Genomic DNA, 17,418 nt, shown 5'->3' with positions numbered 1-17,418 from the left:
CTGCCCACGGCGGCAGCTCTGGCTCTGGCCGGCGGCAGGGCGTGTGTGACCGACGCCGACTGTCCTGCCACTCACTACTGTGCCAGCAGCAGCGTAGTGGCGGGGGGACTGGCCTGTGCGCCGCGCGGGGCACCCTTCTACCCTCACCCTTACGGGCTGTACAACCCGTATGGACTCTACAACCCATTCCTCTTCCGGACAGAAGTAAGTACCTGTAGACGTATTGTCATCAGTCCTAACGTTTGTTGTTTTCTTTAGATACTAGATATCTGAATTAATGTGAATAAAGAGCTCTGATAAGTCCACCGATTCTTCTCTGTGCACATTTGTACCAACACATATCAGAAAACATTTCAGTCATTTGCATTATTATCAATGTATTGATTTTATAGGACATAAATCATTAATGGCCTGTTTTAAATGTTTACTTTAAGGCTACTGACCCTCATTCTGAGTCCGGCCAGCCCGGTGAGTCTGCCCAGCAGCAGGGGAACGAGGCCGAGTCGGGGCGGGGAGGAGGCCAACCGGCTTCCAGGGGACCACCTGGGCTTCTCGGTTCGTAACAATTCTTTATCTGGAAGGCGTTAAGGTGCACTCTCACTGCACTTGTGTCAAGCTTACGTCACTGCGGGGTTCGTCGACTGCGTCACAGTTTTGTTATATTCTCCTATTTATCATTTAGATATTGCTTAATGCGTAGAAATTTGACTAAGAAGATGACAAAAATCAGCAACAAGTATTATTACTAAGAAAAATTCGTTCTTTCTCTCTGAAATTCATCTTTCGAACCCCGCAGTTTTGCAAGCTTGACGTAAAGGCAGTGAGAGTGCACCTTTAGTTTTTGCGGATGCAGATTTTGCTTTGACAATTAAATTAAGGTAGATCAAACATTGTGAGCTTTATTCGTATCTACCCGTAAATAATGAACAACCAATTCGTACAGTTTGCTCTACAATGAATCATTCCAATCATCATTTATTTCATTGCAGCTCGTAGAATCGGCGGCAAGTGAAGACCTACCAGGCGTGGGACGCGATGCAATCACGAATTTAGCCTCTTAAAGTAATTAATCAGTAGATACTGAGTCTAGGGACAGTACAGTATGTTTAGCATCGACGACGGGAACTTGGGGACGAGTAGGTAACGCGGGGAAACGGTCTGCAACTGTCCGTGCCCCTCTGGCGTCATGAGGCTTTACATTTGTGAAATTTGTATACCTCCGCTTTGTTAGATAAAACGGACAGCAAGGCCTTTATAACATGTTAATATAATCACCAGGAAAACAGCTGCTGCTAGTTTTCGACAAGTACTCTGTCCCAGATACAGTACATAGTACATACAGTCCATTTTCCCGAAGTAATTATCATATCTATTCGTTTATATTTTCGAACTGTATGCTATGTTATTTATATAGACTTAACGTTAAGACATGGAACCTCATCAGAAATTTGACCTGGACCGGCTGTGGACTTTTGAGATCATCTTAATAAAATCATAATCAGAACATTACCAAATTGTCCTTTCATCATTCGCATGTCATTCTTACCCTCGCTTAAGTGTATGTAGTGTACATTTCCAAGTGAAACGGTGTTGACGGAATGAATAGCAAATTATAACAGCCTACAAGGTGTACGAAGTGAGACATAAGGATAACAATTTAATAGAACATTCATTTGGTAAAGCGACGCTCATTACGTGGTTTCTGTGAGTTTGAGAGAGGATGCAGACAGCAGCGACCTTCAACAGGACGCAAACAGAATGAACTGCACTGGTTATAAAACAAAACCTTCCAACGATGGCCACAAGTGAGGAAGAAGAATAAAGGACTGTGGCGAAGGTATGGACGAAGATGTCTGTCTCCAATCAGCGTCCCAACACAAACCTCATGTATTAACATACCCCATGTCTCACTAAACTCAATCATCTTGGTGTTTGTTTTTAATGGGTTTCTCTTTGTCATTATTTGCTTCAGTTACGTTTCTGGCTATACGTGTTTAACCAAACGGCGTATGATTGAATTACCAATCCAAGAAACAACAAATAACAAAATATCACCCTCTTCTCCCCAGTTAACACGGAATTAATTACTTTAAAATTTTAATGATTAACAATTCACATTGTCTTGTTGATATTTCTAATGTAACCCATACCCTTACAGAACTCATGTACACGTTTTGTGTCAATGCAAACATTACATATCAAAATGCAATGCTACATTGTATCTAACTTGTTTCCTGAATATGGCATGTAAACTTATATGAACAATGTGCCTGTTTCATTCTTTTTGATGATTTTTTTATTCAACTCATCATCAGCGTTTGTCATTGCAAAAGAAAAGTCAAACCCAACCTGTTTATAAATAGCTAACACTAACATTAGAGTAGAATATTATTTAATACTGTTCGTTTCCACTTGTATATGTACTATGTTTATACCATGTACTTGCAATTAGCCCTCGGGCACGAACTTGCAAATAAACTTCAATAAACAGTTATTGCTTTTTTATTAATGCCATTCTTTGAAGATGTACATGCCCTAACCGATTTGTGTTTTGTTCCAGGTTCCCTTTCTGACGACGACCTGCCAGAGTAACGGGGACTGCCGACTTCCCGGAGACTATTGTCAGAGTTTCCGCGGCCTGGGGCAGACTCACCTCTGCATCCCGAGAAGCGTCAGCGGACTGCCTGCTCACTATGTCAACAGCGCGGTACGACACGCTTTTCTCATTAACATGCATATACAAAGTAGTAAGGTTCTTTAGGGGATCCGCCAGTCAATCCGCCATGCAAATTGATGGTGGTCGAATATAGTTCAGGGTCTAAAACTTCAAGATTTTTTTTCTGGTAGATGGGTAGAAATCCTGGCAGTTTTGAGGTGGGTGTGACAGGGGAGGGTTTCTACTTTCTGATTAGGGCCAAAAAGCTGAGTTTTTGTGGTTGTTAGGGGGTTTAAAGTTGGAACTTTTTTGCCCAAGCACATGGCCTCCTCACTGGGTTGTGGTGCGGTTTTGAGGTCATGGGTCAATCTTTCAGTTTCCCGGAAGTTTGTGCCGTTAGATTCATGCCGAGATGTGTTTGTTTGGATAGCTGAGATGTCGGGCTTTCAAATGAGGGCATGTTTGTGTGCCAGTAACGTCCGAGAAAGTTGAGTTATTAACAGTTGCTTTCTCCTCTTTTTGGCATAGGAACCCATTGTTAAGAGATTGTATATTGAATCACTGGCGGATGCCCTCAAGGCACAACCAAGGAGTACTTACTTCCAACGTTTCGATGTCTATCAGACACCATCATCAGGGTAGAGTGACTGGAAACTACATCGGCTATAAATAGCAGCAAGAAGTAGTTTCCAGTCTTTCTACCCTGATGATGGTGTCTAATAGACATCGAAACGTTGGAAGTAAGTTGTGCCTAAAGAACCTTACTATATGAACAATTGCCAACCTGATGAAGTTATTTACGGATGCGTTCTTCAATTTTCAACACCAATAAATAATCTTCATCAGCTACCACCTTGGCTCTATTCTAAAACCAAGCACAGATTATGACTATGACCTAGTGGGATATGTTAGAAAGTTATACAGAAACCTGACAATGTAATCCAATGTAATCATTTGCGATATCATCTTAGTTTTACCTGTCCTTTGTTTTACATGTCTTATGTCTCTCTCTCTCTCTCTGTCTATTTACGAACCATGATAGTATGATTGTCATTTAACCTTACAGGTGCGCTCCCACCGCACTTGTGTCATGCTTGCGTCACTGTGTCACTGTTTTGTTATTTTCTCCGTTTAAAAAAAATAATTTAGATATTTAGTAATACGTAAAAGTATGACTTAGAACACAACAAAAAACACAAAAATTAAGACAATTCGCTCTGTATCTCTGAGATTCGTTGAGTTTCTTTCGAACCCCGTAGTGACGCAAGCTTGTCACAAGTGCGGTGTGAGCGCACCTTACCTAAGGTATGTATATCCATCTAACAATCCCGCGACAAATGAACCTGACTGTATTTCCTTTTATGTAATCAACCTAACCATTTTCAACTGATCTTCACTTTCCTTAATAGGCTGCAGCTTTACGCCCCCAAACTCCGGTAAATATACTTAAACAATATGAATGTACCTGACATTATTTGGGCGTTTTGGAGAGTGTATTGCATTATCGAAACATTCGTTGAATCTAATAGTTACAGTGATGGCAATGTTCAATGTGTGCGTGTTGATGAATGTTTCAATGTGTGTGTCTACGCTGTCGGTTTCAATGAATGTGTTTTTTCAATAGGCGGCTGCTTTGCGCCCTCAAACTCCGGTAAATATGCTCAAGCTGTAAGGGGGTATCTGAACATTTTAGTTGCCCTTTAGGTACTATCAAATATCAATACGCTGCCTTTTGAATAGTGAAGATACAGTAATGCATGGGTCAATGTGTTAAATTTCGTTATCCATACACAACTATTGCAGTTTGTTGTATATTAGCATGCTTTTTATATCAATCAAGGGAGTTAACCTCACGGTAAACAACTACAATCAATCTAGATTTATCTCTGTCGATGAAGGTTAGACATCCAGGTAATAAAATATGCCAAAAAGCACTGACGAAAACTAGTGGATGCTAGTTGAAACGTCTGACGGTTTCCAAAATCATATCCAGCTGCTTTTTGGCAATCTATCTCTGGTTTCAAAATACAGGACATGATGCTGAATTCTGCTGATTTATACACACAGTCACGGACGTTTGCTTACATGCCTGACTCTGTCTTCCCTGTGGGTAGTTGTTCCCCCACTTCCTGGCCAGCCTGCCGAGCTGCCGGCGGAACTCGGACTGCCCCCGCGGGTACTACTGCGGTAGGATGGTGACCGGCCGGTACAGCTGTGCGCCCCTGGCCCCCGGCGCTTCTCGCCTCATGCCATACAACCCGTACATGTTCCGCTTCCGATCCGATCCAATGGTAACATTTTTTTTTTATTGTAACACATAAGTACATAACATTATGGTGACAAACTCAAGCTCAACACGCTTATTTTCATGCCGTTATCAAAAACTGAGAGTACAAACGAACATTGAAACAATAACAGACAAGAAAATATAACAAACATAATGTTGAGTAAAACCAAACGAAATCATAGAATATGAAAAAAATACATTTGTATACAGGTGGATTTTGGACAGGTAATCCGGGCCAAGCTGGTAGGATAGAAGTTAAGTTATTCAAATCATGGTAACATTTCCTATGCTCATTATTTTTTCTTCAAATTCAAGTATTTAGGTTCTCTCGAAAGCTTTGAAAGTCATTCATTTAGATCTTGCGTTATACTCCAGTTATGAAATCATTCGAAATGGTCACTTACATTGTATACTTTTGGCTGTCGTAAGGTTGCTCCGCGATCGCCGTATGTGTTTCAGCGAAAATGGCCTCAGTATGCAAGTATTGCTGCAGTTATTTCTCCATGTTTGTAGACAATTGTTCATGGTTACTCTTGTGGCTGCGATACAAATTACTTACTGAAAAGGTGTCTATTGCACTCCTTTCTCCAGGCGTCAGATTCTGAGACTTCAGAATCAGCCCAAGATGCCAGCAGCAGCAGTGGAGGCGAACGCACTGCGGATAACAATGAATGACAGGGGAGTAGAGAGACGACAGGAAGACAAACTTAAGGTAACTACAAATGGGCCCACTTCTTCCATACTCTTATGTATAACTGACAGACATTTTTAATGCATTTACGCTTATTACAAACCCGCTATTCGTCAATATCATTATTGCAGCAGATGTTCTTGAGATGAATGAGAAAGTACAATCGTGTTGTTAATGTTTTGCCTGGTCGCTTAGCCTTGCTTTTAGCGTCATGTCTTTTGTAAGTAGCAAGACAATAATAAGCTAGTACCTCTAGCTTGTCGTGACTTTCTGTGCTTAATATACATTCAAATAACCTTACCAAATCTCAGAACTAATTTGTGTTATGCAGAAACAATGTCCGTGGAGTGTCGAGTGCCGCGGACAGAGAACAGCTCGTCTTCCCCCTCGCTACTAGCTACAGTAGGGTTTCTTTAATAACTCGTTTCTATATGCGTCATGACCAGAACCACAGCTTGGTCTACATAGTGCTTATCTTCGATCACTGTTCGTCCCGTGGAATAATGTTCATAAGTAGAAGGCTGTGGCAGTTTTTTTAGTGTGCGATAATCAACCTGCCATCCAATCTACATCCAAGATAAAGTATATGGTACAGAGTCAATGTCAGATGTTATATGAGCTGACATGATTTCTATATCGAACCTTGATTGACTATCTAAAAGTAAATGTTACCCTCTTGTTATTCTTAATCATCCTGCTTACCATGTTGATAAATGTAAAATAGCTATCAGCTTAGGGGCGAAGCATCATTACATAGCTAGCATCTAATACATATGTTTGACATGTGTCAATGTACATTTTGATGTACGTTTCAGAATCCTTTTTATAAATGCTTAGATCGTTGCTCTCAACAGTCCAAATTATTGCTAGAATAGTCGCTTGTTTCCACTTGTCACCATTGTTATCTATACGAAAGTCTTTTATTTTATGTATTCTGTATGCCCCATGTTGCAATTAGCCCTTGGGCAAGAACTTGCAAATAAACTTTCTTTCTATAATATGTTAAGTGTTTTGTGCGCATGCTCATTAGGAAAACCTCAAGTTGAAAGTCGGCATTCGCAAGATCAGCAATATATAGACCCGTTCGACTAATATCCAAGAACCTTTTTTTATTACAGTAGAGTATATTCATTTTACTGTCAGTCAATGTAATACTATAACTTGAATGAATAATTGTTCTGAACGCAGAAATAAAGCCATGCCATGAGATAACTTATTATTCATCTGACCCTGTTTCATCCTATGGTTTCTGCTTTATCTCATGGTTTACTTAAAAACATGCTGTTGTTTGCGGGCTACCATCTACAGGAGGCGGTAAAAGAAATCCATAATTCCCAAGTGTAATTTTTACACGTCACGTTTATTTAAGTCAATAGATATCTTGACAACATATATTTTCCTTCAAACGTTGCAAATCCAAACCAGTAGACGTTCATTGGGCTCACCGTTCAACGTTAATGGCAATAATGCCTTCCGACAAATTTCAATGATCCAATCCATGCCCTCAATAAGTTTCCAGTCTTCATGGCTTAAACAATAAAGATTAATGAAATACATCTATCCGCGTAATGTAAATTAAACATTATATACTGGTACAACATCATCACATCGATTCCTTCCGTATACTAAGAACTCAACGAACCTACATTACCTTGACACAAGCAACAAAGATTTTAATGCAAGACATATATCCGCATAATATATACATACATGTATACAAGTAACATATATGCTAGAATAAGAAGATAACGTTGATTCCTTTATATATTGAGGAGAACTGACTATCCTTAGTACACACGAATACCACCCATACTGTTTTAGCTGACATGATACGACTATGTTATAGGCATTAACATGCAAAGAATATTCACTGAAAGATATACAAATTACTAAGATATACAACTAAAATTGGTATACGAACAATATAGATATACAAGTAACATAAATATACAAGCGAAGAAACTATATAAATGGTATAGACCAACAACTAAGATGATATACTAAACATAGATGGGCAGCTACATAATTGTGCAAGTTAATATACAACCAACTTGAGTAATGAAGTTATATCAATATGAACATAAGGTACATCTTCCTTTCTCAGTAGACACCAATATCCTGAGTGTCTTTATAGTGACATGCCCCTTGCTTCTCTCCATAAAACATATCTACTCATGTTATCTTTGACTAGATACATGACCCACTTATTTACTCTAGTCACACTCAATACCATAGCAACCATAATACAACTGAATTGAGGCATGACTTACAACACTAGAATCAGTTACTAAATAAATTCACGGGTCTTAGTGGCAACTGTACAGATGTTGCCACACTAGCAGCACCAAATCCGTAGGTGTTTTTGGCACCTTCAGACAGATTAGCCGTGAGGCTCGGTGGGCGTCACTCCACCGTCATGGGGGCAGGGGTATGGCGAGTATCGAACTCAGGACCTACTGATTTTCGTACAATTAATAAGGAAACACAATTCAAGATTAAGTAATTTAGAAGGGTGATCACAGACATCGACTACAGATCCAAAGCTGAATTGCGTGACTTTGTCTGGGAACTGAATTCTCTGCCATGAGTGCTCTCCAGTTCAGGAGACAACCAACTAGCAATCAATCGACAGATATACCAAAGCAGGCGTTACGAAGGCTGATCGGGAGATTCCCTACACCATTTTGGCTGGAATGATTTGATCCACTCGCACCGGGAAGGTCCTCTACTCTTTTCGATAAGTGCTTTTACGTGTGTATGGTGTAGCTCTCCCAAAACACGGGACCTCCATATAACGTCCTATTCGAGGAACGGCCCTAGCCGAAGCTAGGTACTCATTTCAACCTGAGTAAAGTGATGAAAGCCGTGTTAAGTGCCATTTCAAAGGGCACAAGAACGCTGACACGACAGGATTCAAACACAGGACCTCTCGGTCAAACACGCACGCCACGCGGTCTCACATACTGTAAATGCAGAAATGTTCGCGGTGGTTTTATGTTCACTGTTTTCACGCGGCCGCCTCAACGCGAACTCATAACCACCGCGAACATTATCCTTTACAGTATGTGACTACAGTATGTGGCGCTACCGCGAACTCAAAACCACCACGAACACTACATTGTCCAGCTGCTGCGAAATTAATTCCCCGCGAACTTAAAATACATTTACAGTATTGCGCACATACATACATACATACATACGTAAGTACATGCTGGCATTAGTAAAATGTCGTCCTTTCCAGTCTCCGAAATTGTTTTATGTATATTTATATAGAAAATTGACATCGTTCATAAATATATAACATCATATCCTTGATGTACCAAAGTAAAGATTTACTTTCTAGGGCGTGCTGCCCATTTAGGCCCAGTCGGTGTTGTTTAGATAGAATATAAAAAGCGTTACGAAACATTTACAGGAAACTTATGAGGATGTTAAGATGGTAAGATTTTATGTGTCAATCCCTATATGTACGTAGTTTTAATGTGTCAATCTCCTGTGTACGTAGTTTTAATGTGTCAATTCCCTGTGTACGTAGTTTCGCCGTAAGCGTTTGAGACATAGTGTTAACCATATATCCAGGCATATGGCGCCTTAATGTGTCTGTGCTTGACTCCTGGTGCCCTTTATGAAACAATCAATGCATCCAGGCTCAAGCCGAGAGCCACCTGGCATCCGCCGTACATGGGGCTTTGCCCCGGCTCCTGACAAAGGTGGATGCATGCAGGCATGAACGTCAGTATTCTGGGCAATGAGTAGCACAGTGGTATATATAGCGAGTATACTTCACTCAGGCGGGCGTAGACAAACGGGCATAATTCTTTAAGTCGGACATTCGGTCGTTTGATTAAGGGTTAATGACCCACCCCAAAATGTGAAAGTGTACTCTAAGTAAAGAAGCCAAAATGTACTAGGTACTACAATTTTTCCAACTGTAAAGATCAAAATGAACCATTCTGCGTACTATAGACTCTATTTGTCCAATTTCTACAAGACCAGCGATCCGCGAAGCTTGGTAGAGACTAGGCTGACTCTCCAAGCGTACTCTATTCGTCCAATTTCTACAAAACAATAAGAACACCGATCCGCGGAGCCTGGTAGAGACTAGGCTGACTCTCCTACCGTACTATAGACTCTATTTGTCCAATTTCTACAATTAGAACACCGATCCACGGAGCCTGGTAGAGGCTAGGCTGACTCCCCTAGCGTACTATAGACTCTATTGGTCCAATTTCTACAATAAGAACACCGATCCGCGGAGCCTGGTAGAGACTAGGCTGACTCTCCTACCGTACTATAGACTCTATTTGTCCAATTTCTACAATTAGAACACCGATCCGCGTAGTCTGGTAGATGCTACACAATCGGCACCATGTGGTGAAAAATCCATTTACTACTTTGCGAGTTTGCCAAGAAGTCCCCGATCACGAATCAGTAAGCACGAGTTTGATCCTACTAAAGCTATTTTCGTTTATAACATGGGTGTTATTGAATCCAGCTAACGCAGAATCCTGCCCGAAAGCAAATAATGATGACGAATTATTTCACTGAAACTTAACCGAAAAACACTAAATGAAAGTAAGATGGCATTCATTTAGGAATGTCTTCATCTATATCCAAGCGCTTTTTGTTTGTTATAATTGTTTTATCTTAGATTATTGTAGGCAATTTTCGTTTGGTTCCGGTTGTTCTCAATTTGCTTTTGTTTTTTAAGCTTGTTTCCGGTTGTTATTCTGCATGTTTGAGAAAATGTTGCCTTTATTGTTTGTTTTCGGTTGTTTTCGCGCTACTCTCAGTTGTTTATTGTTATTAGAGACCTGACCGGGGTTTCACCCCCACAGGCATCGGTGCAAATGCGACCGTAACATTACACAGTCGTTTCATATTCTATGATGGGTTGGATGGGCTTTCGGACGGGGTCCGGTCGCGAGTTGCTTTCTGGTCTACGCATGCGCAACATGACCAACGGGATAATCTCGATTTCTCCAACCCACTGGATGATTTTCCTGATGTTGTAGTACATGCTGGTCAGAGCTCGGCGGTAGATGTTTTTGGAATTGGCGAACACCAAGAATGTGCTTGTCATCGTGACGATGAAGAAGATATCAGCAGCGATGACACCTTTGTTAGGTGCGATGACTCCAGTTTTCCACAGGAATGTGTTGATCGTCGAAGGAAGCCACGTTATCAGCTGCACTCCAAATATGATCCCCAACGTCTTGGCTGCTGCCAGCTTGTGCTTGAGCTGATCCTTGGCGATCCCAGTCAGCTTCTCTTGGTTCTTCCCGCTATCCCAGGCCACCTTGTAGATGAGACACGCAGTGATGAAGCTGATGGTCAGGCCGACGGAGATCAGTGCCATCATGCTGTCAACTTCAGCTCCACCCGACAGACACGACAGCATCAGGCTGATAGGCTGTGCGATGTCGACGGCCCCGGGGTACTCATCTACTGTCCATGACTGCACCGTGCCGACACGAGCGAGGCCAACCACCGGTGTTACCAGGGCAATCAGCAGGCAGGCGGCCATCGCCACGGCGAGGCGGCGTTTGGTCATGATTGAAGCATAGTCGAGAGGAAAGGCGATGTATATGAATCTGCAGATCCACAGACTCGTCTGTAGGTAGATTGAGAGCACGGGTAGGAACTTCATGAGGAAGGCTTGTACCCTACACCAGCCCTCACCGAGGATCTCTCCGTGCACCAAGTTGTAAACGGTTGGGGGTGCGTAGACCAGTATCTGGGCCATGTCCGCGAGCGCAAGGGCACACAGGAAGATATTTCCTGCTTCCTGTATACAAGGGAGAAAGTGCTGGTCAACCTCATGCATATTTTAAAAGAACAATCATGGTCACCGGAATGAGATCCTGATTATTTTGGCTTGCATTTTTACGCTATTTTTTTGGGCATTACTTTTGGTATTCTCTATTCTCTTATTCGATTCAGGTTTGAAAAATAGATTATCTCATTATTGCTTAGGAACAATGTTTCATTTGTTATGTATCATAGGCAGACGTAATAAGCATTACCGGTAAGGTAAGGTGTTTTACATAATAAACATTCGCTTTACTCGTCGAAATGATTTACAATTTTGGCTGCATCGTTTAAGTATAAGAGGATGTAAGACGGAACACATATATATAGAAACTTGACAGTTTTGTTTGAAATCTTATACCGGGTAAAGGAAATGACGCAGAAAGCATCGAATAATGGGATCAGTATTGAAAACAATTTGCCTATCAATGTTGGCTACACATGATAACAAATAATCATTCCTTGTTCCTACAGAAGGTACGAAAGACTGTAAAAACTTCACAAAAAGGGCAATTTGTTGTCTTACATGTGGCTCATAAAAGTGATACGACTGCCTTACTCAAACGGCAACGTTAAATTTTGTTAGTGAATCTGGCCACGGGCATTATCTACTTTAGAAATCGTTCAAGATCAATGAAGCTTGTGGAAGTCGTTCGTTATCACAAGATATGTTGTGGCGAACTGGCGCCCCTTAACTTTATTAACATGTGATGTTCGGATTCTGTCCAAATGTTTAGCGAAGAGAATGTGTAAAGTGCTACATAACATTATAGAAAGTTTTTCTTTAATCTTCCAGGTTGGGACTGGACTGATCCCCAACAACCAGTCTTAAAGCCATCCTGTGCCTACCCAGGGCTACACAGACAGTTTGTAGATCTGCTTTGTGACTACAATATGTCACAAATCGTTGACAAACCAACTAGGAATGAAAACACCCTAGATCTAGTACTCATGTCTAACGAGAACTGTGTTAATTGTGTACGTACACTACCGCCTATTGGGGACCACGACTTAGTGTTTGTCGAAGCTGATCTCCACCCGTGTAAACACAAAGCTAAATCACGCAAAGTCTACCTATATAAACGCTCTAACTGGGAAAAGTTTCGCGACGAGATGACTGACTTCAAGTCACAATTCTTAGAGCTTGCAAATACTGATACAAATGTAGATGAGTTGTACAATAAATTTACATCTAAACTATCCTCCTGCGTGGAAAAATATGTACCCTCGAAAACGACTAACGACAGAAAACACCTTCCCTACATCACTCCTGACCTCAAACGGCTCATGAGGAAACGAGACCGTTATTACAGGAAGACAATAGGCCAAAACACCCCCGAAAGAAAAGATAGACTAAACCAGTTCAAGAAAGAAATCAATAAGAAAATGAAAGACTGCTACTGGAATTATATCGAAGCAGTAGTACTGGATATTGATGTTAGTGATCATGATCAGGGTAAGTCTTCTGCCAAGCTAGGAACTAAGAAATTCTGGGGCTTTCTTAAAAGTATGAAGTCCGAAAGGTCTGGTGTCGACCACATTAAGAGCAATGGAATCTTGGTGTCCGAAAGCAAAGAAAAAGCGAACCTCCTTAACCAACAGTTCCAGTCTGTCTTTACCCGTGAACCCACAGACGATCCCTTACCTGACATGGGGCCTAGCCCTCACCCCTCTATGCCAGACATCACCATAGAGGAAAGTGGTGTACACAAACTCTTAAAGAACTTAAACCCACATAAGGCATCTGGTCCAGACCAGGTCCATGCTTATGTACTCAAAGAACTTAGTGATATCATAAGTCCTATCTTACAGGTCATCTTTCAGAAAAGCCTAGATACCGGCACAATGCCTGAATCATGGAAAGAAGCCAACATATCACCAATCTACAAAAAAGGTGACAGGTATAAAGTTGAAAATTATCGACCAATTTCGCTTACATCTATATGCTGCAAACTTATGGAACATGTTATTGCTAGTGCTATGATGAACCACTTAGACACCAATGACATCTTATATGACATGCAACATGGTTTCAGACATGGCAAGTCTTGTGAGACACAACTTCTCTCACTCATGGACGACCTAGCAGCAAATAGAAACAATGGTATTCAGACTGACATTGTACTGATGGACTTTGCCAAGGCCTTTGATAAGGTTCCTCACCGCCGACTCTTACACAAACTTGAGCACTATGGTGTCAGGGGTAAAGCCTTAAACTGGATAGAGACTTTCCTAACTGGTAGGACCCAACGTGTCCTACTAGAAGGGGAATGCTCTGACTCAGTACCAGTGACTTCGGGTGTTCCCCAGGGCACTGTCCTGGGGCCCATCCTCTTCTTGGCATATATTAATGACCTGCCTAACCATGCTGCATATGCTAAGGTTCGACTATTCGCCGATGACTGCATATTGCAGATGGCAGTACAAGAACCAGAAGATTGTGATAAATTGCAACATGACATAGATAGCATTTGTGATTGGGAAAGGACATGGCTCATGCAATTTAATCCATCCAAGTGTGAAGTTATGTCCATCCCTTCATCAAGAAAACCCCTCAATCACCCTTACACACTTCACGGCAGCATAATGACTAAGGTAAGTAAAGCAAAGTACCTTGGCTTAACTATCTCTGCAAACCTTTCTTGGAACTGCCATGTCGACAACATCACTGCCAAAGCAAACCGAACACTAGGACTGCTACGACGAAACCTGCGGATTGCCAGTGTGGCGGCAAAAGAACGAGCCTACATGGCACTGGTCAGGCCATCTGTTGAGTATGGTGCTTCGGTCTGGGACCCCCACACTGCCGAACAGGTGAGTAGGGTGGAGGCTGTGCAGCGTAGAGCTGCCAGGTATGTATGTAATAACTACCAGCGTACGGCCTCCGTAACCTCAATGCTCAAAGACCTTGGATGGCAGCCACTGTCGGAACGCCGCAAAATGGCCAGGCTGACCACAATGCACAAAATCCTACACAACACCATCTCCGTCCCACACACCTCGAGTCTCGTCCCAGCAGCTCGGTGCTCCCGCCGCACTAATCATGCTTTCAAGCTGCAGACCATCGCGAGTAAGAACAACTATTACAGGCTCTCGTACTTCCCTCGTACCATCAAAGAGTGGAATGAACTTGAGCCTAGTGTGGCGGAGGCGGAGTCCCTCTCCCAGTTCAAAACTGAGCTGGGACGGGCTTCGCTGCACTGAGCTGCCCCCAGTCCATTGTACATAGTGTAAATAAATGTGTTGTAATATCACTTGTCCTGTCTGCACATGTCCATGTCCTTTACCCTTTGTTTTCACATGCACCTACGTCATGCGCAGCTGCTAATAATCCACATTGTTGTGGGATAAGCAGTACTGGAGATGATGATGATGATGAAAGTGACCAGACCAATTTTATGCAGAAACGATACATTGGAGATGGCATTCGCAGAATCTTGGAGATCATTGAAAAATATGAAGAAGAGAATTTACCAGGAATAATTTTTGTAACCGACTATGAAAAGGCATTTGACCGCATTAGGTGGGACTTTATCTTAAAGGCATTGCAGTTCTTCAACTTTGGAAACTCCTTTGTCAAATGGGTGCAAGTTCTTTATAGCAATATCTCGAGTAGGATTGTCAATTATGGAAATTTGTCAGAACCTTTCCAGCCCCAGAGAGGGGTAAGACAAGGATGCCCTCTTTCACCCTATCTTTTTATTGTGGCTGTCGAATTACTAGCTATTAGAATCAGGAGTAACACAGACATCAAAGGTCTCGTAACAAATGAGATAGAAACAAAAGGGAGGGTCTTTTTAGCGAATGCCCACAAACGCCCACTCTAGAGAAGTCCGCGCTACACGAATCTCATTTTTTTTGCTTGGAATATGTCCACGTTGTGCTCCCATGTATTAATCTTGAGTTTCAAGTCAATCCATCGACCCGAAGTGACATAAATCAAAGTTTTCGATTCTCGATGGTCTTTTTAGCGAACGCCCAGTAAAATGTCTTTTTAGCGAATGCCCACTATATCCACAAAAATATCGGCCGTCGCGCAACGACACCTAAACCTACCGCCACAAACATGTTCAAGATGGTGTCCCATTGATGTGTACGGAGTTTCCGTGCTTTACAAGCATTTTGAGTCCCTGTTTTTGGTCAAAATGTACAGCGCCGATACTGCCATACATTAACAATGGCAATTCAAAATGGCGGGCACTAGTCATGTGACCTCCTTGCGGGACTGTTCTATAAGTATCGCGGGAGGGACTGTTGTAGCATAGCTTATCATACAACCATTTTAGAGTGAATTCTGAACAAGATTTTCAATTCATAGTGCTATCATCTGACTGATATTTACATTGTGGTCCTTTTTTCTGTGCTATAATTACCCAAGTTTGAGGAACTTAGTGCAAATATGAATATTGATTCTCCTCAGTGCCCAATTTATGTACAAAAGGCTCAGACACATTTGTGTTATAAACCTGACTAGGGGCAGGTAACCAATACTAAAAAAACATAGCTATTCATTATTAACAATACTATTTACATTATAATAATAACTCTTCACCAAACTGGACTTTTCTTATCTTTATTTATCACACAAACATTGTTACAACGGGGATTTGATTAGATGAGTATCTGTTACAGTGTGTACAAACTTATTTCAAATACAAAAATGTATTTCATTTAACTTCCTAAATATTTTTTAAAGTATTGGAAGGGGTTGACACATAAACAATATTAATTGCATTATTTGTGTGCAGAAAAATGTAATCACATGCTATTAATAGTCTAATAAAATGGTGCAACATGGCATGAGCGGGCTCCTCTTCTGAGTACACAAAGGAAATGTTTTATAACATTTAGTTATGACGTAGAAAATTTCATTTGTAAAATGTACCTTTATTAACATTGACAAACAAATTGTTTTTCTCTTCTTAATAAATGACGACCATACAGGTAAGTAAGGTGTGTTTCCTTTTATAACAGGCCAGGTAAGACACCGTACAGGTAAATAAGGTGTGTTTCCTTTTATAGCAGACCAGGTAAGACACCGTACAGGTGAGTAAGGTGTGTTTCTTTGACTACAGACTAGGTAAGACACCGTACAGGTGAGTAACGTGTATTTCCTTTGATTACAGACCAGGTAAGACACCGTGCAGGTGAGTAATGTGTATTTCCTTTGATAACAGGCCAGGTAAAACACCATACAGGTGAGTAAGGTGTGTTTCTTTTTATAACAGACCAGGTAAGACACCGTACAGGTGAGTAACGTGTATTTCCTTTGATTGCAGACCAGGTAAGACACCGCACAGGTGAGTAAGGTTTTTCCTTTGCCTATAGACCAGATAGTGTATTATACAGGTGAGTAAGGCGTCTTTCCTTTGCCTATATACCATATAGGCCATTAAACAGGCGAGTAAGGCGTCTTTCCTTTGCCTATAGACCAGATAGGGTATCATGCAGGTGAGTAAAGCAACTTTCCTTTGCCTATAGACCAGATAGGGTATTATACAGGTGAGTTAGGTGCCTTTCCTTTGCCTATAGACAAGATAGGGTATTATGCAGGTGAGTAAAGCAACTTTCCTTTGCATATAGACCAGATAGGGTATTAAACTGATGAGTAAAGTGTCTTTCCTTTGCCTATAGACCAGATAGGGTATTAAACTGATGAGTAAGGTGTCTTTCCTTTGCCTATAGACCAGATAGGGCATTATACAGGTAAGTAAGGTGTAATTCCTTTGCCTAGTTATTATTTATTTATGTTTTCCTCAAACGTAAATAGGCAGGGAAATACACACATGGTATACCCTGAATTGCGTAGGTTTGTTACAAAGAAACTTATACGTGCAGAATGTCAACAAACAAAAATACATAATATATTAACAAACACTAAGCATAGATCCGAACTCACAGGCTGATGGTAATGCTAGGAAATAGAGTCATTATAAAGTGAACATGACCATAATCCATTGTGTGGGTCCTATA

At 41.3% G+C, this 17,418-nt stretch overlaps 1 protein-coding gene and 1 long non-coding RNA gene across 2 annotated transcripts in view; one reads left to right on the top strand and one right to left on the bottom strand.

The window, feature by feature from the left end:
• The first annotated feature begins 2,441 nt into the window (after positions 1-2,441).
• LOC118423491 lies at positions 2,442-6,846 on the top strand. Its single transcript, XR_004832059.1, has 6 exons — positions 2,442-2,707; positions 4,066-4,092; positions 4,281-4,307; positions 4,771-4,947; positions 5,535-5,655; positions 5,966-6,846. It is a non-coding gene; the product is annotated as an uncharacterized LOC118423491 (long non-coding RNA).
• Positions 6,847-10,498: 3,652 nt separating this feature from the next.
• LOC118422261 (trace amine-associated receptor 13c-like) overlaps positions 10,499-17,418 on the bottom strand; it is a 13,261-nt gene continuing 6,341 nt past the window's right edge. The window contains exon 2 of the mRNA XM_035829780.1: positions 10,499-11,422. Within this exon, the coding sequence (XP_035685673.1) occupies positions 10,499-11,422 (924 nt within the window). The remainder of the gene's footprint in view (positions 11,423-17,418) is intronic.

Source organism: Branchiostoma floridae, chromosome 9, assembly GCF_000003815.2.
Source record: "Branchiostoma floridae strain S238N-H82 chromosome 9, Bfl_VNyyK, whole genome shotgun sequence".
NCBI lineage: Eukaryota > Metazoa > Chordata > Leptocardii > Amphioxiformes > Branchiostomatidae > Branchiostoma > Branchiostoma floridae.
Note: the sequence above shows the minus strand (reverse complement) of the source record. Positions and strands in the feature narration are given on the sequence as shown.